This window comes from Phyllobates terribilis, unplaced genomic scaffold (assembly GCF_046119375.1).
Source record: "Phyllobates terribilis strain yellow unplaced genomic scaffold, ASM4611937v1 Scaffold_2__4_contigs__length_985480577, whole genome shotgun sequence".
In the NCBI taxonomy this organism is placed as follows: Eukaryota; Metazoa; Chordata; class Amphibia; order Anura; family Dendrobatidae; genus Phyllobates; species Phyllobates terribilis.
This window is the reverse complement of record NW_027362762.1, coordinates 194779351-194807308: the sequence shown is the minus strand read 5'-3', so window position 1 is coordinate 194807308 and position 27958 is coordinate 194779351. Positions and strand designations below refer to the sequence as shown.

Here is a 27958-nt window from a genome sequence, read left to right as displayed (position 1 = left end):
TGGGCTGATGTAAAGTAGACATGTGGGAAATGTTATTTATTAACTATTTTGTGTGACTTCTCTGATTTAAGGAGCATGAAAATTCAAAGTTTGAAAACTGAAATCTTCGCCAGATTTCCGTTTTTTTTTTTCCCCCACAAATAAACGCAAGTGATATCGAATAAATTTTACCACAATCATGAAGTACAATATGTCATGAAAAAAAAACTCAGAATCAGGGGAATCCGTTGAAGCGTTCCAGAGTTATTACCTCATAAAGTGACAGTGGTCAGAATTGTAAAAATTGGCCCAGTCATTAATGTGCAAACCACCTTCAGGGGTAAAGGGGTTAAAGCTTATGGGCACCTTTAGATTGCATATTCTAGCAATAGACTCGCACTTGAAATGGCTTGCAATCATTTTCAGTACAATGGGAAATTAAAAAAAAAAAAAAATGCAGGGACCTCACTGATCCTGGGACTAAAGGGGCCACAGCAATGGTTTAGGACTGCAGCCTGCATATACTAACTTTGCAGAAAACTGCAGAACAGAATATGTCAGCAAACATACATAAGCCAGAGTGCCTGATTCATCAAAAACAGAGTTATTCACTCCAGTCTTGATGAGGGGATGTACTTGAGTCAGACGCTCCTGATTCATGAAGTGGTTCACACTTCTTGATGAATCTGGAGCATCTGACGAGCGGCATGAGCTTCTGTGCACCACGTGAGAAATCCCACTCCAGTCAGGGACTGGAGTGAGTTCCATTATAGGGAATGCCACAGATAGTCATGAGTTAGATGAGCTGTGGAGTTATGGCCCCTGCCCATTTTGGCAGAGCCAGGAGAAACTGGCTTGAAAGCACTAAAAGTTTGCAATATTTTGCTGCACTTCTGAGTTGTGCCCAAATTGTGACTTTTCAAAGCTTTTTTACGCCAGAATTCTGGAATGAAAGCTTTGCCTTAGTCTGAAGACATTGAGCTCAGATTCAGTCATTATATGTAACTAGATGTAAAGTGAACAGATCAAGCTCAGGTTAGACAGCCGTTCTAATCACTTTATTATTGGCATTAAAAATTTTCCATTTTGTAGAAATAGAAAGACAGTAATTGTTAAGTACGACACAGCACATGCTATTCGCAGCAAAAATTACAGGACATCACCCCCTTGGCATCGCTTATGGCACAGCTTACATACACTTTTTACATTTCTTCTGCATTGAAGATACAGATATAGATATATAGATATATATATATATATATATATATATATATATAGTCAGCTCCATTATGGGCATCGGCAAAAATATTGCATTAAGGCACTGAAGGAATGTTACAGTATTTCTTTCTATGATATCCCCCCATAAATTGTCTTCAACAAGACGGTTAAAGCTTTAAAAATGAGAAATTAAACCAGTTACTTTACAACTGCTTGTAGGAACATCTGTAGCTAAAGTGTGCAGTATATATGCAAGATATGAGCAAGACGTGACGGCTACAGGTTTCCCGCAAACACATAAAAACTAGTGATCGAGCATTTAATTCACACAGGAAACACACTTTGCCTTATGAAGCTACAGCCTCGCGTATGCAAACAAGTTGCAAATCATGCAAAATATAGCAGAGGCCAGCGTGTAGCTTAATAAGGCGACGGAGGAAGTGACAGCACGGCGTAATCTTCTACACTGGAGACCTTCACATGACTTCATATCCACTGCGGATTCCCTTCATTAGACAGCAGGCAAAGACGATCCCCAAGATCTGAAAGAAAACGAAAGGTATTAATGCAACTTAAATACTACCAGTCTCTCACGTCTTTTTTTTTTTTTAAACATTCCTAGGACAAATATTAAGTTATTTTATTTGCTACATCAACATAAAGGTAGAAATAAGCCAGCTTTATAGATCTTCAACAAGATACCAATCTAGATGAGGGACTACCTTTTACCCAAAGTCTGATGTATGGCAGGAGAATTAGAAGTTCTTCTTCGCCATCCTATAACTACTGCAGGACTCTCAGACTGTGCAGATAAAAGGTGTTCGTGTAGAAAAGTCCCCGTTAAAATGAAAATAAGGACTCACCTCGAAGAATGCAATGCCCAAGGCAACTCCAGCGATGATGCCTATTCTGGTCTTTAACATGCTTTCTATTGTGGGCACACAACCCTGCGGAAGGAAGAGTAGGCAGAAGTACCAATATTAGTCACTAAAAAGTGGAACTTATTTTTCCCATACATGTCGTACACACATTGCTATTCAGAATCACAGATTTTTGCTATTAGGAAACTTGTTCTACAGGTCTCAAATGTATTGCCAGCCAATAAAAGATGAATAGACGGCATCAAGTTCTAGTGTCTATTTAAAATCTCTTCATCTCGGCTAAGGGGGTAATCACTAAAGAAAAAAACAAAACAAAAACTTCCATCCTAAAACATAGGAAGCTCCAAATAAATGAAGTTGTGCGGAAACGAGAGCAGCAGACGTGAAAGTTACTTTCTGGCCAGTCTGACATGAGAATTACGTTTCCATACATGAACTTATAGGACTATAGGCTGTATACACATCACACCTCACATCAGCTGGAACTGGAGGGACAGCACTGAAGTGGTGAGGACATGGCGGGAGATGCTGACTATTGTCGGGGGGGATAGAGGGTGTAGTATTTGTAATAGCATGGAGACAAAGCACAAAATGTCTCCTGCCTCCTCCTCATTTCAGGTACGTCCCCGGATAGCACATAAGGCATGCAGACATAGTGACGACTGCATGTCGCCTGGGATATGTATACAGCCAGTTTTACACTCCAGCAAATAAAAATGGCAGCATCCAGCGGCTGCAGAATACAATTTAATGACATACTACTATACTGTATTTTATTAAAATAATTTACACAGTTAAATTTTGCAACACATTTCCTTTAAGGCTGCCCATTAATCTCAGCATGCCGAACTGTAAGTACAATTTACTTCATACAGGAGTTTAACCCCTTTCTGGCCTGGGATGTATTAGTATGACCCAGGCCATCATCCCCAGTTCAGTGAGGACTCCAGCGGTGAGCCCACACTGAACTGGGCACATGTCAGCTGTAAGAATCAGCTGACATGTGCCCGCAACAGCTGCGGGTGGAATCGAGATTCCACCCGCGGCTGTTAACCAGTTAAATGCCGCTGACAATCTCTGACAGCGGCATTTAACAGCGCCGCAAGCGCATCACTTACCACATCCATCGGTGACCCAGTCACCGATGTGTTGGCATGACAACCCTGGGTCAGCAGCAGACCCCAGTGGTTGTCATGTAAAGATAGATATGAGCGCCACCTAGTGGTCCTCACCTGGCCCCAGATCCCGAAAAATGGAGACGCTACGGGTCTCGGAAAATGGCGCTTTTTTTAAGCAAACTTTGGATATTTTTTTCATTACTTAAATAAAAAAGAACCTATACATGTTTGGGGTCTACGAACTCATGACCTGGAGAATAATAATGGCAGGTCAGTTTTAGCATTCAGTGAACGTGGAAAGAGAAAAAAAAAAGAAAAAAAAACTTTTTTTTTTTTTTTTTGCAATTTCACCGCTCTTGGAATTTTTTTCCCCGATTTCCAGTACACGATATGGTAAAACCAGTGATGGCGTTTAAAACTACAACTCGTCCCGCAAAAAATAAGCCCTCACATGGCCATATTGCCCAAAAAATAAAAACTATGGCTCTGGGAACAAGTGGAGCAAAACACAAAAATGCAAAAATGGAAAATCCCAATGTCGTAAAGGGGTTAAAATTAAGCGTCATTTTTATTTCATAAAACCATAGAATAGGTCAGTAGCAGCCGCCATCTCCTCCCTAAGTAATAGGAAAGTGTCTTTACTGAATACAGATTTTACCCCAGAATTGAGAATTTTGATAATGACTGATCAATTCTGGCAGAGAAAGAAGCAGATCTCAGATAAATATTACAAGAGTTGCTTATTGTCACGTTTACTACTGATTAATAAATTAAAACGGAGGTTACTCTAAATGTATGGATAAGAGGTGGGAGCATAATATGATTACATGGACACTCCTGGAAGAAAGGGAATGTGCTCTGACAAACATGGTTTTGGAGTATCCATTTCAGAAATGGTTTGCATTTTTTGGAGATCTTGGCCAATGCTTACTTATTTGTGCAGCTTTTTAATTATACGTTTTATTATCCTATTAAGGGAAAAGGTCATTTAAAATTTGTCTGATTATGACAATTACTTGAAAGCAGTGCATTATGGAGACCACAATGACAGTTACACAAAGTCCGTCTGTTCATACTTACAGCAGTGTAAATGTTGGTCAAGTTCTTGCCACAATTTGTAGACACCTCCTTGCAGCAAGAGTCGGGCACGTCATTTGTACCTTTAAATGGATCAAAGTTCTTCCAGTCGGTAAAGTTATTGGCACCGCAGCACTTGAACTGGAGAGAAAGGACAATCATAGCATAAAGTTGTAGGTATACAAAAAAATTATTAAACTATAATAAAGCTCAAAAATGTGGCAAATTTTCAAGTAATTTGTATAAATCTTTCCAGAATATGTAGCAAATGAAGATATGCAACTGTCTGATATATTGTGCAACTTATTTCTTCCATTCCAGCTTGCCCTTCCTGAATAGAAAGTTTTAAAAAGTTAAAGGCTTTTTTTCCCTGCAGAGCAAGCTATGGTTTTAATTTTTATTATTTTTTTTTATTCTATTTTTATTTGGAGAGCGGTATAAACAAATAATCCTAGATAATATATATCTATCTCTATCTATACACATACATACAGTTTAGGATAAATGCTAATTTTTACTTAGTCCCAAAAGAGTGAACATGCAAGCCTTTGGTAGCCTACACAGTGCACTGCAGTACATAAGTATTGCAGTGCAATATACCTGTCAGTGGCAGACTAACTGGCAGCCTATTAGACCATGCAGTATTATTGACCGCTTCATCCATTGGCAATAAATGGCCAGGATTGTATTTTTGTGACAGCAAGAAAACTGCTGGCTGATCATGAAGCACTACATCTGCAATTCCGAGAGCAGCAGAATCTACGTTGGCAACGTTTTGCAGGACCCACATCCTGCTGATGATGTAAGTGTCTCATGTCAGGAAGGGGTTCAAATTAAAAGACTCGAAGGTGGGGATGGGGGGGGGGGGGGGGGGGGAAGAGGGGGTATTTAAACGTGACAACTAGTGTCTAATCCTCATTAAGGCACATTGCCATCATACATGTTCCTTAGCTCGGGATTACCTAGCCAGAGCCAACAGTCCTTCTGTATGAGTGGCGCCTGCTCCGGCTGACTTAATATAAGTCTGTACATACCACTATACAAGTCTGCTTATCGGAATGGCAAGAACAACTTACGTTTGTCTGCAGATCATCAATTCCCTTCTTTGCTTCTGCAGTAGTGCTGTAATTTCTCATGCCAGCTGTGATGGTATCTGAGAATGCACTCTGCACCTGAAATATCAAGAAAAAAAAAAAAAAAGTCAAATTCACATTTCACTGTCACAAGACAGTGCTTGGTTAGCAACCCATAGATTTTTTGATCTGACTCATTCAAGAATCCGGCGCAACAGCAACTGATGAGCTGGATGAATGTCGGGGATCCCAAAGCAAATTATGAGATTGATTCCTGCATTACTCCTTCTTTGCCCACTGTTGGGATGGGAGAGTAAGGGGAGGACCTGGATAAAGGGAACAGTGCCTGGCTCCTCTGGTAAAGAATTTTTTCCCTTTCTTCGATAAACTGCAGAAGATCCTGAGCCCAATAATGTATACCAGCCCTACTAAATCATAACGACAGTCCCCATAAGGAAAGGGGTCTTTAGGCCAAACACTGACATATTTGAAGGGATATTCTAATGCCACCACCCACCAACAGCAAACTTTGAGGAGTATGGCTTACTTTGTTTTCAGCTTGTAGAGTATTCAACTAAATGCTCTACTTTATGACTCTTTAATAGAAGTTCTCTTAACTCCAGCCAATCTGCAGCAAGTTAAACTTCAAGAATTGCAAAATATACAATAGTTCTGCTAAATTAACAAATGGCTGGAGACTTTAGTAGCTAGATTATTCTAGGAGCCAATCCGCTTTGATAACCAAATAAAAAAAAAAAACTTGTAGACATGAACAAAAGATCAGTCGCCAGCAGCCAATCTCTTGGCTCAGTGACAGCGTAGCTGTGCCAGGTATTTCAGTACTGATTGCTGGGGATTTTAGCTTTGGGACCCTCTTCGATCCAAAGAGCAGCGCTCAAGCATTTCCAGGTGGTCACTTTCAACGCAGAGTTATGCTGTCTGTGTTGTGGTCCATGACGCATGGACCAGATTCAGGGTCTCCTACCCTGAAATAACAGCCTCATTGGCACATAGGAGGCTCATGGGCATATATGAGGCCACTGCATTCAGGTTAGGAGACCCATGGCTGATCTGTGCTGGGACACAAGGGGGTGAATTCGGCCTAAGGGGAGACGTCTGAGTTAAGCCCAAACATATTGCTCTCCCTCCACTATCAAAGCAGAAGTAACAAAAGTCTATAGAGAACGATATTTCATCTCTTGGTGTATGTGGACACTAGGTAAATGGGGCAACAGTAACAATAGGAGACTTACCTGATTCCTGTAGACATATCCGGCGATTGCAGCTGCGATTTCCACCAGGAATATCAAACCCAGCAAAACAGCGAACTGGAACAAAAATATGGCATTAAGAAATACAAACACTCATCCTTCTATACCCCAACGAACAATTGGAAGAGAAGGGTCCTCACCGTGGTGACCATGCAGTAGTTCTCCTTCACAGCTCCACAGCAGCCAAAGAAGGAGATGAAGAAAATTACGACACCCACTGCAATAATGACAATAGGAGGCCCAAATATATAGGCGTTTTTAAATATTTGCGGGTTGTGCATTTGGACCATCACATAAATTCCCAGGCCTATGAGAACACAACCACAAATCTGGAGGCAAAAAAGACAAAAAAAAAAAAAAAAAAAAAAAAAGTCAAATAGCAGGGACAATACATGATACATCAACTACTAAACATGAATGCATAACTCATTGCCAAACAATGTACAAAGTCACTTGGCCCCATCAAATTGATTTCCCAACCTTTCCTTTCAGCCTTAAGTAGCAAATATACACCCAGACTGGAGTACAGCTCAGCTTTGTTTGCACTGCTCAATAGAAATGGTTCTTGCATAACAGACACATAAACCTGCAGTCCCTTAAAAGGAACTCATAACATCCCGAAACACTATTCACCTGCAGATATGAGGTCAGTCGGGAGGTAAAAAGCATTTAAATCATGTCTACTCGGCTCACTGGTGCAGTGGCTACAGGGAGAAAATTAAGTTCTCCCAACAGCAGCTCGCTTCCAGTCACCGGGGCGGTGCAGGGGGCTTTTACAGTCACCTCTCGCACCCAGTGAGCGAAGCTGTAATCACTTGCTGCTGTACTGATCTGCTCCCTTTGACTGGAAGCGAGCGACTGGAGAAAGAACACACCTTCCTTTTCTCCCTGCAGCCGCTGCTCCAGTTAGCCAGCTACTCAGCATTGAAATGCCATTAACCAGCTCATTACCAATACATCTGCATGCAAACAGTATTCCAGACGTGATAGGTTCCCTATAAAAGGGACTAGAATCCTCACATCTAAAAAGGCAGCCATACATATCAAATACCTGTTGAATAAAAACTGTTCAGCTGACGGCCATCTCTGAACTACTGCAATATCGACAAGACAAAATCCAATAACTTGAGCAAGATTCAGGAATGCTGGGTAATTATCCATAAAGACAACCCCCTTCTAACGTGTGGAGTAAAACGACTGCTAATCAGCTACTTGTTTGCCGAAAGGCTATGAAATAACTGGCAGCTTAGACCGGTCGACCGGGCTTATGATCCACACAGAAAGATCAGTAACAGGCGGTGTATGCACACAGAGCATTGTTCTCGGTAGCACATGCTCCTTATACACAGGATGATGTGCAGACCGTGAGTGAGGATTTTTAAAGACCGTTAAAATAACTTCATTTGACAAATGGGCATTTTGCTTGTTAGTCAGGCTGTTTATAACAATCAGCCGGTGTAAATCCAGCTCTAGAATGAAGCAGCATTCGTGACCCGCTTCTCTCCCTAACCCAGGTGGTCTCAGCTGTCAGTGTGAGAAGCTGAGCAGCCCTGACCACTGGGCTCTATATTAAATAGATAGGACTACCTTCATCTTGTGATGTACTCTGAGGTCATGTGACTTTACCACCATCCACAAGTGTGTGATCGCCATTTTGGCTGTAAAGTAATGGATAAAGGAAGAGGGGAACATGACAGGATGGTATATAGTCTGGTCGGGGGGCCAAATTAAGTTAAGTGTCTTATATACACACACCAAGTCCTTTAAAAAGCCACCCTATGTTTGCTGTGACTTGTTGCTCACATATCACCCTCTACAGAGCGCTCCCAGGCTGACATCTCTGCACTTAAACGGGGAATCTGGTTTTAATACATCTGAATACTGCCAGACACCAGAGATTTGTGATTGACAGCTAGCATGCCTGACAGTTTGGCACCTACAAGACCCCACTCATACAGGATCAAGAGAATTTTACAAAAATAAAACTTCTGGCCTTATCAAGTTTATTACAAAATGACCTTTTGCACTTTTACAGACAATTCCAGGCCACAATCACCATTCCTGCTAATGTTACGGCTACTCAAGTACCAACAGATTCATGAGATCACAAGAAGATAAAGTTATTAATCATTCCGACAACCAAGCTTTTCTTCTTAATTATGCCAGACATACTTTCAAATGGCCAAGAGCAATATACCTTTATTTTTATGTTGAGTTTTTAACCTGTGTTCTTCTTCGGTTGCTGAACACAGACTATTGTTCATTTACACCTGAATGCTGATCACTTGAGGTGATATTGGTGATTGATGAATGGCTGTTATCTACATCTTACATCAGCTCTTACAATGTGTTGTCTGCCATACATGGACTCTAAACAACAGATGTTTGTTAGATGTGTTGAATACCATTGTAGGGGGTTTGCCAGTCAATCTTGGGGGATGAGCTGTGGACACTCGAGCCCTGTGGAATAATATCACTAAAGCCCCCGTCTCACATAGCGATATCGCTAGCGATATCGCTGCGGAGTCACGGTTTTGGTGACTCACCAGCGACCTCACCAGCGATGTCGCTGTGTGTGACACTTTGCAACGATCAGGCCCCTGCTGTGAGGTCGCTGATCGTTGCAAAGTGTCCTGGACCATTTTTTGGTCGTTGGCCTCCCGCTGGCCAGCACACATCGCTGTGTGTGACCAGCGGGACCAACGATCTGGCTGGTAACTATGGTAAACATCGGGTTACTAGGGGCACACGCGCACTTAGTAACCCGCTGTTTACCATGGATACCACTCTGCTACGGTGCGCGGAGGCTCCCGCGCACCGTAGCAGAGTGGTATCCATGGTAAACAGCGGGTTACTAGGGGCACACGCGCACTTAGTAACCCGATGTTTACCATAGTTACCAGCCTGCTCCTGCTTGCGGCAGGCTGGTAACGGGAGCAGGACATCGTGGAACGATTCTTTCCACGATATCGCTGCTCCCCTGATCGTTGGTGAGCCTGCCTGTTTGACAGCTCCCCAGCGATGTATTAGCGATGCAGCAACGATCCCTGACAGGTCGTATCGTTGTCGGGATCGCTGCTGCATCGCTTAGTGTGACGGGGCCCTAATACTTGACCTGTGGATGTGTGCTTCAAGAACAATTGTGAACCATTTATGGGACAGGGCCTCTGTAGCAGTGAGACTTGAGGACAGCAAGCAGAACATATATGGCTCCATCAAGAGGAATACAGATCTGCTCCAGTGAATACCACTGAACTCTTAGACATTATGAAGAAACCCAGGTTGGGACACTCAGGTCACCTGGCCACATAGCCCACTGTTCTGTCCCAGGCAGGCCAGCGAAAGGGTGAGACTAAATTTCTCACCATCTTGGGTACTTGGGGGGGGGGGGGTAGGGTGAGCATGACCGTGTGCGAATTGCAGAGTGACAGAAAAGATTACTCTAGAGCCCCAAATCTTCTTTAAGCCTAGCCCTTTGACCATGTGGCATGACTGCGGTAGATCTCAAGCCGAAGATGAAACTGATCAGTGGGTCTCTGTAGGATTCCAAGTGTTTTGAGTCACACAAAATTCTGCAGACTAAGGTCAAGTTCTCATGAGGAGTCTTTAATGTTGCATATTTTCTGGACCAATTAGCTAAATTAAGTTGTGTTTTTATTGTCGTCGTCCCCCTCCCGCTACGTTTTGTCTTCTTTTGGCATGTAATGTTTGAAATAAACCGTACCAAATACTCATGAGAAGTTAGCCTAACAGGGAGAACAATTTTTTTTTTATATATTTAAAACATTTCTAGGTTTAGTGTTCCTTTAATAAGGAGAGTATGACACATGCATTATTACTGTAGAAGCTCAACACCCAAAGATCTGCAAACAGAAATATTTACCAAGCGCCTTATCCGAAAGGAGGTTAATGATACAAGGCCGACACGCCCTAGCTCTACCAACAACCCACCAAGGGCACACATATGACTTGTTCGTAGTCATAGGCCAAGTATTGTGTTATGGAGTCAAACCTTTAAGTCCTCTCTACACAAAGCAAAACCATTCACCAATCTGTCACTTCAGGAGTGCAACTTGCTCTTTTAAAAGAGACTCATCACTTGCCATAAATGCCTTTTTTTGCTGGGTCAAAATCAGGGCTGTGGAGTCCATATAAAATGGACCGACTCCAACTTCTAAAATAATAAATTGGGTACAGTAGTTCAATGCAGTTTGTGGGGAATATTTTTTTATAAGAATTTGGGAAAGTTGTAAAAGGTTTTATTAATGTCTGTCCTATTCCTGATCTAAGGGACTAGACTTTTAGCTGAGATGAATCTGTGCTACAGTAAATGTATCACTTAAACATCAGCCATGTATGAGGGAGTCGGAGGTTTGGCTTACAGACTCCACAGCCCTGGTCTAAATTACTCTATTCTCTCAAATGAGTTTTGGACCCCACACTTTTCCCCACCCCGAGATATGGACCCCCTTGGATGTAATCAATTGTGTTAGCCAAGGGGCAGTGATGCTCAAGAAGACACCCAAATAAGAGATACTATGTCTATACCAGGTCTAAATAAAAATATTATATTATAATACATACATGGTATATTAAAAAAAACACTACAAAAAGCCTAGTTGGGAATGGGTTAATAAACTCTAGAAAGGTAACAGCTTTAAACATTGCAGATCACTGCGATAATGGAGTTGTGTGGGGACAGTGATGCATAATCTGCAGGCAGCTGTCCAGTAGTCATTTTACAGGTCGTAACCACTATGGGACTACAGGAAGAAAAAGTTTTAACATCTAGAACCTTCAATAATTTATAGGTTAAAGGGGTGGTCTGAAATAAAAATTAGATTATGCCATAAAATTAAATCTATTTTAATATACATTAAAAATTCCTTTTTTTCTTTTTTTTTTTTAAACTTCCTTTTTGATAACGCTAATCCCAGTGCATGCTGGGACACTCAAACAAATCATCAGGTGGCAGAGTCCGTGACCTTCATGTCAAGGGCTGGGCTAGTCCCTGCTGTCACCGATGTGTACAATAAAAGCGCGCTCACTCACCAGCAACAGAGCGCACATTGTAAGACGAACGGAGATCCTGCAAGTAACGTGACTGCAGCCTCTAACCCCTGATCACCTTTAGTTTGAATATACCCGTATGCACTGGGATTCTCAAATGAAGAGTTATTAACTATATTCTTTCTTTTTGATAAGTATAGTAGAAAATAGACTAGATTATGGCATGAAATAGATAGGCATTTAGTATGAAAACTAATTTGTATTTCAGACCACTCCTTTAAGAAGTCCTTGATGAAATAACGCCAGCAGTTCACCAACATAACCCCACAACTATGAGCTCATCCTTTGGCAAAAGCACAGCCCTGTGAGGTCAATTGCTTTTTACATTGCAGTCACATGCCCTAAAACCAGACATTCCCTTTTTCCTTGTTTCACAGCTTGAACTTTAGGAGGTTACAAGTACTTGCAGCTTTATAAGGAGAATATAATAGGGTTAGAAGAAATGAAAGAAGTTTTTTATTTTTTATCTCAAAAAAGGAGTACGAGACACTCGTGAGACCTCAGATTTTCCTAATATACCCTTGTAACAGCTGTAGTACATTTTGGGGGCCATGCTCAGAGACTAAGCAAAGTTTGAGACCCCTGCTATAAAAAAAAAAAAAAAAAAAAAGGGAGAAGTGTTGTTCCCCTACTATTTTAAGGGTAAATATAAGTGGTCTTGAAGGGATCCACTCTGTTCCCCTCTGAATAAACTGATAAAGGGGAACAAATCTTCAACTCAAGGAAGTACGACAATTTCAAAATTCCCCAAGAATGCTCATTTTGGACAATGAATCTGTGGCAACATGAGGTCATAGACAAAACAAAAAAAACAACAAACATATGAACTGCCCCATAGCACTTGTACCTATAAAAAAAAAGAAAAAAAAGCCACACACCCACAACCCTCGTGTCTAAATGAGCTCTATGACTGCAAAATCCTATACATTTCGTTTGGTACCATTCCTGCTCCTCCTTCACTGGCCACCCATAGACTGAAGGATAGCCAGATTTCAACACACTTGGAGTTTGTTTTCCAATACATTTCTCATGTTGAAGGAACATTTTTTTTTTTTTCAAAATTAACTCATCCTGCAAAAAAAACAAGTCCTCATACGGCTAACTCAATGGAGAAGTTACGGCCTTCAAAATAAAAAGATAAAATAGGCCACTTCTTTAAGGGATCAAGTTCTATGGGAATCCGTTGGATGTCTTCTAGTCCCCCCCCCCCCCCCCCCCTCATGATTCATTATGGGGAGCTAAAAATAAAAAAAAAAAAATTTATAAATATATATCTATATATATACACACACACACACACACACACACACACACACACACATATACATACACACACACATACACACTATTATAGTTGGCTGCTTCAGTTTTTAAACAGGGAAAAAAAATATGCAAACAGATAACACGAGAGTAACTTCAACATATTTGTAAAAAATGGAAACAGGTGTGAACTCAGCCTATTCGTTTGCGAGCAGATAGTGTGACATTATTTGCTAATCGTGAATTACAATCGCATCGTTCATCTTTTAGACAAGTGGTTACATAGGACGAGAACAGTGAACGAAATGGCTGACTAGCGATCGTTACATTGAACATCATGCACTGATCAGACAGATCGGACGCGTACGTGTTCAGTCTTCACATCCCACAAGTGATAAGTTTATCCGAGTCACCAGCCTCAGAAATCGCAGGTTAACAGCAGCTCAGATTAGAGACCAGGTCAATGCCACACAGAGTTCTAGCAGCAGACACATCTCTACAACAACTGTTAAGAGGAGACTTTGTGCAGCAGGCCTTCATGGTAAAATAGCTGCTAGGAAACCACTGCTAAGGACAGGCAACAAGCAGAAGAGACTTGTTTAGGCTAAAGAACACAAAGAATGGACATTAGACCAGTGGAAATCTGTGCTTTGGTCTGATGAGTCCAAATTTGAGATCTTTGGTTCCAACCACCGTGTCTTTGCGCAACGCAGAAAAGGTGAACGGATGGACTCTACATGCCTGGTTACCACCGTGAAGCATGGAGGAGGAGGTGTGATGGTGTGGGGGTGCTTTGCTGGTGACACTGTTAGGGATTTATTCAAAATTGAAGGCATACTGAACCAGCATGGCTACCATAGCATCTTGCAGTGGCATGCTATTCCATCCGGTTTGCGTTTAGTTGGACCATCATTTATTTTTCAACAGGACAATGACCCCAAACACACCTCCAGGCTGTGTAAGGGCTATTTGACCAAGGAGGAGAGTGATGAGGTGCTACACCAGATGACCTGGCCTCCACAGTCACCAGACCTGAACCCAATCAAGATGGTTTGGGGTGAGCTGGACCGCAGAGTGAAGGCAAAAGGGCCAACAAGTGCTAAGCATCTCTGGGAACTCCTTCAAGATTGTTGGAAGACCATTTCCAGTGACTACCTCTTGAAGCTCATCAAGAGAATGCCAAGAGTGTGCAAAGCAGTCATCAAAGCAAAAGGTGGCTACTTTGAAGAACCTAGAATATAAGACATATTTTCAGTTGTTTCACACTTTTTTGTAAGTATATAATTCCACATGTGTTAATGCATAGTTTTGATGCCTTCAATGTGAATGTGCAATTTTTATAGTCATGAAAATACAGAAAAATCTTTAAATGAGAAGGCGTGTCCAAACTTTTGGTCTGTACTGTATGCGTGTTTTTCTACACAGATCAGTCGCTCAACCCATTCACAATACAAACATGAACGCTGAGTCATTAGCGTTAGAGGCTGACAGATTGGCCAGTGTAAAAAAAAAAAAAAAATGTAAAATGGGCCTTAAAAAAAGTGTTCTATGCAGCTTTCTGTCAATCTGCTAGAATTGTGGCCCAGTTATAGCCATGCTGGACTTGAGCAACAAGTATGCACAACTGGAGAACTAAGAAAACTGGATTATTCAGAAACTACACTTTAAACCCTGTGCCAGTCATTGCACTGGTTTTCCGTCCAATAAAGAATTATCACTCTCACCCACAAAGCGCTCCATGGCTCAGCACCACCCTACATCTCCTCCCTCGTTTGATTGCCACCCTACCCATGCCCTCCGTTCTGCTAATGACCCAAAACTAACATCCTCAATAATCCGAGCCTTCACGTGCTACACCAATTCTCTGGAATGCACTACCCAAGACAATTCAAGTAATTCCCAATACCCAAAGTTTTAAATCAGGACCTTTGTAGCTTCTATTCACACACTCTCCATGTACAGAATAGCCCTCCGTGTCTGTACTTTTACACATACTGGCTGGTGACCGGTTCATGCAGAGTTATGTGAATACCCTACAACACACTTTTTATCATTCACCTTGTGTCTCCCCCTATTTCCTCAGATTGTAGCTTGCGAGCAGGGTCCACACTCCTCTAGGTTTCCGAGTTGTTATTCTGTAATGTCTATTGTCTGTACAAGTCCCCTCTAATGTACAGTACTGCAGAATATGTTGGTGGTATAGAAATAAAAAATAAATTAAACTACATCTAAAAATGAACGCTCACTGCCTTCTAGACGCCAAGCGGTTAATACCACACAAAAAGGAGAGCTACAAACTCCTCCAGCTGCTTTATATCACTCCGGCAAATATTGATCCAGGCTGTCACCAGGCACTGAACATGGAAATCATGGACCTAGTCACATGAGACTGCCAGGCAGGAGGCACAGTTTCTGCTATTATGAGAACTAATCTATTAATATTCATGAATATGAACCTCGCGCAGTGAACACGAGGTCCAATCTGACATTACAGTACAGGGCAGATTGGGTTTTGGGAGCAATGATTTTTTTTAAACTTCGTTAAAGTATTTTTTTGGAAGCACATCACCTGGTGTAAACAGGTAATGTGCTGCTGGTAACATGGTATTTTATGTGCACAGGACGATCCTATTAACAATCGTTCTGTGGTCATAGATGTGTGGTCAGCTGGACTATACAGGCCATTAAACGTACATGCAGCTAATCAGCAGTGGTTTAACGGCCATAAGGCTTGTGCACATGTTCAGTATTTGGCGAGTATTTTACATCAGTATTTGTAAGCGAAAACCAGGAGTGGGTGAAAAATACAGGAGTGGTGATGCGTTTCAATTATACTTTCCTCTGATTTCTCCACTCCTGATTTGGACTTATAAATACTGATGTAAAATACTGACCAAATACTGAACATGTGCATGTGGACTAATGGTGCTCTGTAAATACAATATAAGAGCGCATTAACACTACCTTATTTTGGGTAAAGCCAAATTGCAGACACATGCGACTTGCATTGAAGTCTACGGCAAGCAAGTCGCATCAGAAAATCTGACATTTGGAAACATTAAAGTAGTATAGTACATAAGAGATCATTAGAGGCAATGTAGTCCGATTTCAGACTCACGCGACACCGTGTAGCCCCTAGTCTCCGCCACATGATTTTGCTCAAGGGCATATTCACAACTGACATTTTTCCTACACCAGGTCTGACGTAAAATGCCCAGGAGTGATCAGAATCAGTGTATTAGCTGTTCCTTATTTGCACTAAAACAAACAAAAAACCCACAAGTATGCAGTTTCCGTTATATGCATAGAAATAAAGGGAAGTTAATAATCTAGATAAGACCGGATACTGGGAAAGTCAGACCGCTTACACCACTATTCATGTGATGAAACCCCAACAGATCTCATTCCTGGAGCCCCTACTCCTCTCAATCTATACCTTTGGCCTGGGGAAACTCAGTCCCATGGCATCCAGTACCACCTATACGCTGATGACACTCAGATAGACACTCTGGGATTCTGGACAGCAGAGAGGTATATCAGCCATATTCTCCTCTCACTTCCTAAAAACTCAATGTGGACAAAACTGAAATCATCTCACCTAACTCCCCTACCCGATGACAAACCTCACGCTTTCCCTTGTACCAGAAGTTCGCTGCCTTAGAGTAATCCTAGCCTTTGCCTTGTCCTTCCAACTGTACATCCAAGCTCTTACCAACTCCAACTCAATATGCCCAGAATCAGTCCTTTCTTCAACCTTGAATCTACTAAAGTGTTAGTACATCCCCTCATCATCTGCTGCAATATTCTCCTCTGTGGCCTCCCAGCCAACCCTCTCAACTCTCTAGTCAGTCCTTAACTCTGCTGACCAACAAATCCATCTTTCTCCATGCTACTACTCTGCAAATCCCTTCTTTGGCTCCCAATTTCCCAACGCATCCAGTTCATCCTACTGACGTTGACCTACAAAGCCGTCCATAATCTGTTTCCTCCATATATCTCTGAACAAATCTCCCGTCTTCCTCCTCTCCATCACACATACATTCCTCACCCACTCGCCTCCAAAACGTCTTAGTATTCCCAGTCCTTTGGAACTATGCCCCAATACAGCCGATGTACCACATTGCAAACTTTCAGGCCGAGTTCACACGATGCGTTTTTAATGCGTTTCCGCGGCGTTTTTGCAGTTGCGTAAACGCTACAGAAACTCATTAAAAACGCATGGTAGAAGGGCAGCAATGTTCCCCAATTGAAATCCGCATGTGCTGTGCCCATGATGCGGATTTTTCCTCAGATTAAACGCTGCGCTCAAAAATCCGCAGCATGTAAATTAATTTTGCGTAAACACGGCGTTTTCGCTGCCATTGACTTGCATTAGAACGCGCCAATTCCGCAAGACTGCATTTGTACTTGTGTTATTGGCGCGTTCTAATGTGCGGATGGTACCCGGGTGTGGAGGAGAGGAGAGTCTCATCCACACCCAGGTACCATTAAAAAAGCTGTAAAAAAATAAAATAAAAAAGTGTATATTTACCTTCTGTCGGCCCGCGCACAGCTCCTGCTTGGTTCCCGGCACTTGAGTTGAAGGACCGGCGCTGACGTCAGAGTCATGCGACGGGTCACGTGACGCTGACGTCGGCAGGTCTTTCAATTCAAAGTTGCTGGCGAGGGAGAACGGATTGAGCTCGACAGCGCGGACCATCGGAGGTAAGTATATACACTCTCTCGGGTCACACTATATAAATCCATGCCGGTTGCATGGATTTATATAGTGTGACCTAGTTGTCACAATCACTTTCCAGGTGATGCTAAAAATCGCCTGGAAAGCGCTTGTCAATCCGCATGCGGAAACGCATGTGAATCCGCATGTATTCCGCAGGAAAGATGCATGCACAATCTGCATGCGTTTTTTCTGCCAAGGAGATGCAGAAATTTTCTGCTTCATTTCTGCATCGTGTGCACATACCCTCAGACGGAACTTTCAGGCTGTAAGATTTCTTGAAGAAATTTGCTTTAAATAACCCACCTCACCAGCAGGGCTGTGGAGTCGGTAAGCCAAACCTCTGACTCCTCAATTTCCATGACTCCGACTCCACGACTCCTTCATACATGGCTGATGTTTAAGTGATAAATTTACTGTAGCACAGATTCATCTCAGCTAAAAGTCTAGACCCTTAGATCAGGAATAGGACATTTCAGAACTTTCCCAAATTCTCATGAAAACAATATTCCCCACAAACTGCATTGAGCTACTGTACCCAATTAATTAAATATTTTAGGAGTAGAGTCGGTCCATTTTATACCAACTCGGATGCCGACTGCACCAAAATAGACACAGACTCAAGACTCCACAGCCCTGCTCACTACAATCTCCCTAACCTACTGTCTTCCTTCCCCATTACCCTGTAGATAGACTAATCCCACAATGGCAGGGCCTTCTCATTTCTGTACCAGTTTGTCATTGTTAGTTTCTGGAGCGCAATTTATATTTTGTATGCGACATCTCATGTACAACACCATGGAATCATAGGTGTTCTAAAAAATTATTAGTACATACTCTTCAGATTTATTAATTAACGGGCCTCTTATAACACCTATTGATTGGACCCAGCCTAGTGATCAGCTGAATCTTCCCCCTTAACCCACAAGAACCAAAATTGAGGTAGTCCCTGACTTGCGAACATCTTCTAGTTACAAACGCAAGATGCAACAGAAAAGCACACCCAAATCGCTCACCTCTTCAGTGGCCCCTCTGTCCGCCATCTGGTCTGCTTTCCGCTGTAGCGCACTGCATCTGACATCTTCACTATGGGCTGAGACTTCTGGCTAAGTCCAGGCCTCAGAGGTCACAGCGCAATACAACATCTTCATGTCACAACACGTAGTGACCTCTGAGGCCTGGACGTGGCCAGAAGTCCCAACCCATACTGAAGAGGCCAGGTCAGCGGCACTTAGCTGAAAGAAGAGGAGGACCGGACGCTGGGCAGTGATGAGGTTTATTTATTTATTTTTAATTTTTTTTTGGGCTTTGTCCAACTTACATACAAATTTGTGATCTGAACAAACTTAAAGAACCCAACTAATTTGTACCCCAGGGACTAATAGGTTTCAGCAACAGGTCTGCTGCTTCTGTCTTACAAAAACATGACTAGACGAGTCCTCATTTTGAAGAGATCAGAAATGCAATGACCTATTCTTTAACTCATGTTAAATTTGATAGATTATCTTATGAAAAATACATTTTTAACCCACAAAGCATTGTACAGAGTAAATAAGTTAGCATGCTGTGAATCTCAAATCTGCCATGCAAATCAATTACAGAGAATTTTCTCAAGTAAAAGATTGTGAAATCTTTATAACATTACTACTATAACAGGAGAGGATTTTCCATCCAGAAATATTTGTACATGCCCTGGGTGCACATAGCCTGAAGGTTTTCTTAAGAGCCAGCTTAATAGTGTAGCTGCACTTTCAAATAACTTCAGAATAAGCTGTCGTGTGTACCAGAAGGATAACCGGTCAGTATTTCTTTCAACCTGTAGAGTGGGAAAGTGGTGAAAATGCAGGATCTCTAAAAGGGTTTGTCTAGTACTCAAACAACTCTTTCTGAATCCCTATATTTCCACCCTTTTAAAACGCTTAAAAATCACCTCTGGTGCCAGCACTGTTCCACCCTCTCTCACTTCCTCCAGATGTCGGAGAGTCATCCGAAGCAGGGAGAGTGAAGAGGTAACTGATGGTCATGCGATCCCTGAGGCCAATGTCACACGATACCTGAGAGAGCCAGTGCCTACATTGCTGAAATGGACATGGCACTGGAGGGGAGTATTATTATTATAGCACCAGTTATTCCATGGCGCTTTACATGTCAAAAAGGGGTTATACATAAAAACACAATCTTGAACAAAACGTGACGGCGACTGGTACAGGAGGAGAGATGACCGTGCCCGTGAGGGCTCACAATCTACAAGTATAGATGTTATTTTACAAGAGGGAAACAGATTGAGAAAGGTGTGTTAAGAGTAGTATACAACTCGTTTAATTTACATTCAACTGAGCTGGTGGTTAGAGACTAAATGCTAGGTCATCTCCCATACACATTGAAATGGATTCCTGCTCAGTTAGCACACAGAAAGAAGAGATACTAAGCAGTATAGATGTGAATCCAGTTCTAAGGTGAAATAAGACTCATCAGAAAGCTCGTCACCATCTTTCCATTTCTCCCTCTGCTTGTTTTCTCATACATTTTGTCTCCTCCCCATAGTATACTATAGGTGTTACATGGCAACTCACTGTGCTGGCAGTCACTTTTCATTTTGGCCAAGACAGATATGCGCTGCTTTTTCAGAGTAGATGAATTCAGGAAGCAGGGGAATAAGTGGAGTAAAAAGCAGGTTTTTCTAAGATATATTCTAAACAGAATTGAGTAAGAAGATTGGCAGAACGTTGGTAGTTCATGGCCTCAGGACCAGAGCACTGCAATCCTCCAGTTACCTGTGCCACTGCCAGCAACTAAGTATTCGCCACCTGCAACTTTGCTGGTGTTTTATGCTGCAGTGTAATGACATTGCAGGGATTTCTGATCAGAAGAGGTGCAAGGGATGCCGCAGGTAATTTCAGTGTTTGGTGTGCCGGCCATGGATTACCTGCATAGCTGCTGAACAAGGGCCCTCCAAACCTTTTTTTGCTTAACTCTAATAAAGTTTCATATATGCATCATTATAGTTATGTGCCCACGATGCAGAAATGCTCTGGATTTTTTTCTGAGCGTTTCTGCATCTCCCTGGCAGAAAAAAAATGCATGTGGATTGTACATGCGTTTTTCCTGCCAGGGACAAGCGGATGTGAAGCGTTCACATGCATTTCTGCATGCGGGTTGTCAAGCGCTTTCCAAGGGATTTTAGCATCACTTGGAAAGTGCTTGTCAACTTGGTCACACTATACGCATGGATTTATATAGTGTGACCGAAAGAATGGTAAAAAAATATATACTTACCTTCTGACGGCCCCCGGTGTCCTTGTTTTGGCTTCCCGGCAGATCACGGTACACTAAAGGACCTGCCGAAGTCAGTGGTCGCGTGACCCGTCACATGACTAAATGACGTCACCGCAGGTCCTTGAGTCCACCGCAAGCTGCCGGCAAGCCGAGACAAGGACACCGGGGGCCATCAGAAGATAAGTATATTTCTTTTTTATTTTATCCCCCCCACCCCCACCCCAGGTACTGTGGTACCCGGGTCCGGAGGAGAGTCTCCTCTTCTCCAGACCCGGGTACCATCCGCACATTGAAACGTATGGAATCTGCATGTACAGATCCAGTGATGCGGATTCCATGCGGTCCAATGCAAGTCAATGGCGGCGAAAACGCCGCGCTTCAGCAAAATTGGTAGGGCTGCGGGTTTTTCCGCGATGATAATCCGCAGCGGAGATTTCAGCAGCATGTACACAACACATGCGGATCATCATTGGGGAACATGGCAGGCCTTCTACCAAGCGTTTAAGCGTTTCTGCAGCGGAATTGCCGCTGCGGAAACGCTTAATATAGTGGGCACACAGCCTACTACTTATTTATTCAAAGTTTGTTGAAAGTACAGTTTCCATTTGAGTCGAGCCTGAAGCGCTCAGCTCTCAGATCCAGGTGAGCATGACTTGGGATGGAGAAGACCAACATAGTCATGCTTTTTAAAATCAGAAGATGGCTCGTCTAAACCAGAGGTCCCCAACCGCCGGTCCACGTACCAGGACCGGGCCGTTGGGGTTTTTCAGCCGGTCCGCGGGGAGAGGGGGCCCCTCCAGCCTCCAGCAGGGCCGCCATCAGGGCATGACTGCCCTGACTCCAGTATGGGGCCCGGCCGGTAGGAGCCCCCTCGGAGCCCCCCTCTTGTGCGTCTCTCTCCTCATGGGGCCCCCGGCCGCATGCTAAGCGCCGGGTCCGGGACATCTTAGCGCTGCGCTGCTGCACCTTCATGATTCCCCTGACTTCCGGTCATGTGACGGCGCCGTCACATGGCCGGAAGTCAGGAGAACCTGGTGTCAGCGATTTGGACGAGCGCCAGGATTCTGCAGGGATCGCATGGGGGTAAGTATAACAAGTTTTATTTTTTTTTAAATACAATTAACTAGGAGGGGGGGGGGGTGGATGAGAGAGACGCGCACGGGGGGGGGGGGGTGGATGAGAGAGACGCGCACGGGGGGGTGGATGAGAGAGACGCGCACGGGGGGGTGGATGAGAGAGACGCGCACGGGGGGGTGGATGAGAGAGACGCGCACGGGGGGGTGGATGAGAGAGACGCGCACGGGGGGGGTGGATGAGAGAGACGCGCACGGGGGGGGTGGATGAGAGAGACGCGCACGGGGGGGGTGGATGAGAGAGACGCGCACGGGGGGGGTGGATGAGAGAGACGCGCACGGGGGGGGTGGATGAGAGAGACGCGCACGGGGGGGTGGATGAGAGAGACGCGCACGGGGGGGGTGGATGAGAGAGACGCGCACGGGGGGGGTGGATGAGAGAGACGCGCACGGGGGGGGTGGATGAGAGAGACGCGCACGGGGGGGTGGATGAGAGAGACGCGCACGGGGGGGGTGGATGAGAGAGACGCGCACGGGGGGGGTGGATGAGAGAGACGCGCACGGGGGGGTGGATGAGAGATGCACATGGGGGGGGTTATGTTTACATAACTTTGTTGCCTTATGAAGGGCGGGGGGGGCCCCCAAAAATTTCTTGCACAGGGGCCCACTACAGTCTGTGTCCGCCCCTGGGATGAAGTAAATGCAGCTGAACAGCAGCTGTCAGGACAGCTGCCCTGTCCTGCTGCAGGGCGTGATGGGGCCTCAGTGATGCGGCTCCTGGCACAGCACATTATGTGGGGCTCCTGGCATAGCTCCTGGTCTACACTATATGATAAGTATGCACTAAACTCCAAATCCCTCCATTACCCCGCCCCCATATGACCAAAGCCCCGCCCACCCCACCCCCTCCTTGCTGGGCCATGGAAAAATGATCTTGCTTCAAGCCGGTCCCTGGTGCAAAAAAGGTTGGGGACCACTGGTCTAAACTACAGTCCGACATTCAGGAAGTAATGCAAGTCAATCTGAAATATGCATGTGTACACCCATTTAGATTTCTCACTTCCCGTACAAGAGGTCATTAGTTTTCTTACTTTTACTGAATAGTTCAGAGTCTGTCTTGGTTGGATATTTTCACATGCAGTGGGATTTTTTTCCCCCCCTCTTTAAATAAGTTGCATTGTCCAGTGGCAGCTAAAGCTATGAGAGTTCAATAATCTCATGCACACGCCTGCTTCTTCCCTCCCCTGACTAAGTTAATAAAGCAGCTAAAGAGTGCGCAAAAAACTCTGAAAAACTTGTACCTATGGTAGTCAATTTTTACAGACTGAGCGATCCACAAAAATGGCAAAAGATTTGTCAGATCTTGATCTGATTCTATAAAACAAATAATCGGATGGTTGAGAACAAGCACTTGTGAACACTCGTTATTCTACTCAAAATAAAGTGATATAACATGTATATTGAGCCGAATTAAAATTTCCACCTATTGGATCAGCCCTCCACAACAGACACGGTCTATCATGTGTCCCATTGGGAAAATTAATTACTCACCTCCACATTAGACTAAAGCCATGTTCACACATCGGTTTTTTGACATTTGTTTCTATATTTATTTTTATTTATCGTGTGTTGTATTAGTTTTTAAAAGACTGACAGGTAGGCATTTTAACTTTTATTCAGCCTTGATTATTAGCAATAGATCTGTGAAAGAGGATGAAAAACTCAAGTATAAAATTAAGTTATGTTTCATATGAATCTCCATAGATAATAATGGGCGGGTGCGAGACGCAAAAACAGATTGGTCCGTGAAAACCAGCAGGTCCTGAGACATGGATCATGTTAGGTGGATGAAGAACACAATTGATCCCAAGATTCTAAAATTATCTAGCTTATGATAGCACACAGGTTGCTTCGTTCACCTCTTTCTACATTTAAAATTGCTCAAGACAAAATGTTTTTAACTGTGCAATGTAAAATCCTGCACATGCTGAGGTCATGTCACTCAGAGGAGCAGGACGGCACTGGATACCGGAGAAGACAGCAATACCCGAGTATATTACACTACATATACAGATTTAGGTGGATTGGTGAAGTTCATGGAAGTGCTTCTTTGACTTATATTCCTGATGGAACTTAATGAGCCGAGTCTTGAATTGAGGCTCAGCACTACTGAATTAAGTGTAGCCGAGTTGCAATGCCACATACATCCTGCGGACATGGGTGGTGCTGTTTTTAAGAGAAAGCCTTTGTTATCCTGCTCCTGTGATTAAATCGGCAGCCAGCATCACTTTTGTCACTTTATTTGTGCGATAGCAGGCCAGCTAAATAGCACAGCAACATGCATGACAAATCAACCTGCATCCAGAACCGACAATTGGAAGAAACACAAAACTCGGATATAAATAGAGGAAATACACTGCCAAAACACACAGTGAATCAGTATGCAGACGGCCGTAATCCAAAGACCACATGATTATGGCTTTCCTTGCCTTTTCTGCATGCAATCATCCTTTATCTTTCCAACCAACAACAGACAGCCATTAGAGGCTTCAGAAAAACCTGTAGATCAAGTTCAGGATGTGACATTTGCCTGAAATAGAGATCACGTAACTTGTATTTACCACAAGTGTAAAAAGGAGAATCTATGGTAAATGTAAAGCAAAAAAAAATCATTCAGTCTTAAAAGTGAGAATACTGGTAACACTAGTGTAAGAGCATAACATCCATCTCAAGAATGTAGACTGACAGTCTCGATCTCCAACACTCCACATAGCGGCTGAAAACCAGTTTCTGATAAACCAACACAGCTAGGTAACAAAACAGTTTATACACAAACACAGGTATATACAGCATTAAGATTAGGCCTCAGGACACCAATCATGTACGGCAAAGAGCAAGGGGAGGGTTACACAGAAAAACATACAGGAGGGAAACTATATAAAGAGAGGAGAGAGTGTAAAGAAACAAGTATAGCTCTGCTATATCCGGATAATTATAAGACCTGGACTAAAAGGAAACAGTTGTGCAACCTAGATGCGGTGGTGTAACCTTTCCAGCTGACGTCCCCAGAAAAACACATTTGTCTTAACACCCACTCAGAGCTGGAGCAACAGGGATCTGCTTACACCAGCGGCCACATACATTAGTATTCATCAATGAACCTTGACGACTGATAAAACGGGCAGACAACATGGTGTACTGGGACGGCTAGAAGGTGCCCCAATGTTGGTGGCAATAAAAGTTGATAATTTGTATTTAAACCATAACAAACGTGATTTGGAATTCTGCAAACAATCGTTTTCTTAACTATCTAGTTTTTCCTGATAGTTAGTGCATAGGCTCAGTTATCTATAGTCTGAAGAACCATTCACATGGGGGAAGAGTAGAAATGAGACCACACAGGTGCTGGCTGTCCACAGCCATAAAACCACACAACTGCCAGACCAGCGGACAGCTATTGGCTTCAGTGGGGAGCAAAACGTCACCCAAGAGTAACCAGCCATCCATGTACGTATCATGAACTGTCTGTCCTACACTAAACATCATTTCCAATAGTCACTGCTTACTCAGTGGAAATTAATGTTTGGCCACCCTGAACTCCTGTTAACTAATATAAAACATGTACAAGTGCTTCTCACTAAATTAGAATATCAAAAAGTTAATTTATTTTAGTTCTTCAATACAAAAAGTGAAACTCATTATGTAGTCATTACAGTGATCTATTTCAAGTGTTTATTTCTGTTAATGTTGATGATTATGGCTTACAGCCAATGAAAACACAAAAATCATTATCTCAGTAAATTAGAATACTTTATAACAGTTGAAAAAGGTTTTTTAGAATCCGAAATGTTGGCCTACTGAAATGTTCAGTGTCTGCACTCAATACTTGGTCGGGACTCCTTTTGTATCAATGCGGCGTGGCATGGAGGCGATCAGCCTGTGGCACTGCTGAGGTGTTATGGAAGCCCAGGTTGCTTTGATAGCTGCCTTCAGCTCATCTGCATTGTTGGGTCTGGTGTCTCTCATCTTCCTCTTGACAATACCCCATAGATTCTCTATGGGGTTAAGGTCAGGCGAGTTTTCTGGCCAATCAAGCACTGTTTGTAATGACTATATAATATACGAGTTTCACTTTTTGTATTGAAGACCTGAAATAAAATTAACTTTTTGATGATATTCTAATTTAGTGAGAAGCACTTGTATACGACAATGTCATGACCATTAAGCAAACACCGATTCAATGTTTGATCAACTAAATTCTAAGTACAGCCACTGATACCAGATAAAAGTCTGTCCAAGTCTTCTCTTCAGAAAATAAATGATCTCAAAAGGGAATCACCTAACCAACATGAATGACTTGTTAAATTAACGTTTGAAAGTTATCCCCTATTCATGGGCTAATGCCAATCACTTCTTGGACCTGCACCAATCCCAAAAACCAGGGTTCCGAAGAGCCCCACAGCTCCATTCACATGGCGATCTCCACAGCCTTGGTTCTCAGGATGGGTGGGGGTCCCAGCAGCCACACGCCCAGAAATCTGGAAGTTATCCTTCATCCTATGGACCGTGATATTTTCAAAGACTTGAAAGAGCCTTCAGCTGGGGCTTTAACATTGATAGTCATCAAAGTCTGATCAGTGGGGGTGCAATACCCAGAACTCCCACCTATTAGCTGATTGTGTCAGCCAGAACTGCTCAGTTACAGAATATTGGTCACAACCAAGTACTAACACAACTGCCACCTATTCAAATCAATAGGGGGCACATATGTAGTACCCAGCCACTAGTCTGTCAACACAGCTGTGTAACTGAGTAGTTCCAGCACCCCACAAAACCAGAAATAGTTGATTGGTAGGGGTGTCACACCCCCACTGATCAGATGTTGGTGACCTATCTCAATGATAGACCATCAATGTTAAAGCCCCGACGACCTGCCTCCAAGTATAGGTTACAATATTTGAAAAGATTTGCAAATTCAGCAACAGCAGATGACGGTCAGGGGAGACTTGGTGCAAGTATTACAGTTGTAGCCCATTATATAGTCCCAAACACTTACAATTTAAGTTTCTTGTATCAAACATAACTTAGTGCTATTTTAGCAACATAGCAGATCTCAGACCTCCATATAGGCCAACACATCAGCAATTTACCTAAACGAGGAAAATCAGATCAGAATTGCACCAATGACGACATCTGATTAAAGATCCGAAATTTATTAAAAACCCCAGGTCGCCATAGCAGTAAAGTCTTTCTCGGAGGCGATCACCGTGTAATAGGAAGTTACAGGCACCAAGGACGAGCAGCTGCTGATCTGCCCACCCAGCCTGGCACAGAAGGGTTACATTACTTTGGGCCACCAGCTGAGCCCATCCCACAGGAAGCCATGATAGTCCTACAGGGTGGCCACAGGAGAGGAATCATCATCATCACACGATCGTTACGTGTCCTCTCTGCTCTACACAAAGAAAAAGAGCCACTTACCCAGAACAAGAAGTTAAAGATGAAGACGAGATACTTGACACACTTCATCCCTCCTTCCACCGCCATCCTGCTGCCGTGTCTGCACAATAAAGATCACACGGTGTTAGGAGCCACCTATTATACACTTATATGAGCGGAGGACGCCGGCCCTCCCTCCGCTGCCCGGTTACACCCGTCCCTACACTCCCCGCAGTCCAGACTGTACCCTCCGGCCAGGGCAGAGGTATGGAGCCTCCCCTGGGGATTGCACCGTGGAATAACAGCCCTCCGCCCTGCAGAGTCCCCGGAGCTGCGGCCGCCGCACTCACCTCTCTGCGCCACACACCGAGTCCTGCCTGTTGCTGCTTACACCGAGTTCACTAAATGGTAGATGTGGGCGGCACCTCCCCTGCTAAACTTCCTGCCCCCGCTCTCTAAATCATGTGACCCGGGCTGGGAAGGAGGGAGACTGCCTGGTGCCTCTC

The 27958-nt window shown here is 43.5% G+C and overlaps 1 protein-coding gene across 2 annotated transcripts; it reads right to left on the bottom strand.

The window, feature by feature from the left end:
• Window positions 1-1015: 1015 nt before the first annotated feature.
• Window positions 1016-27958, bottom strand: CD63 (CD63 molecule). Of its 2 annotated transcripts, XM_073663755.1 has the most exons (8): window positions 27803-27958; window positions 27495-27573; window positions 6758-6946; window positions 6600-6674; window positions 5350-5445; window positions 4277-4414; window positions 2061-2144; window positions 1016-1739 (listed from the first exon to the last, which is right to left on the bottom strand). In XM_073663755.1, the coding sequence occupies exons 2-8, from the start codon at window positions 27558-27560 to the stop codon at window positions 1674-1676; spliced, it is 714 nt and encodes a 237-aa protein (XP_073519856.1). In that variant the 5' UTR covers window positions 27561-27573; window positions 27803-27958; the 3' UTR covers window positions 1016-1673. The 2 variants fall into 2 exon arrangements, with proteins under 2 accessions (XP_073519856.1, XP_073519857.1); XM_073663756.1 differs by lacking the exon at window positions 6758-6946.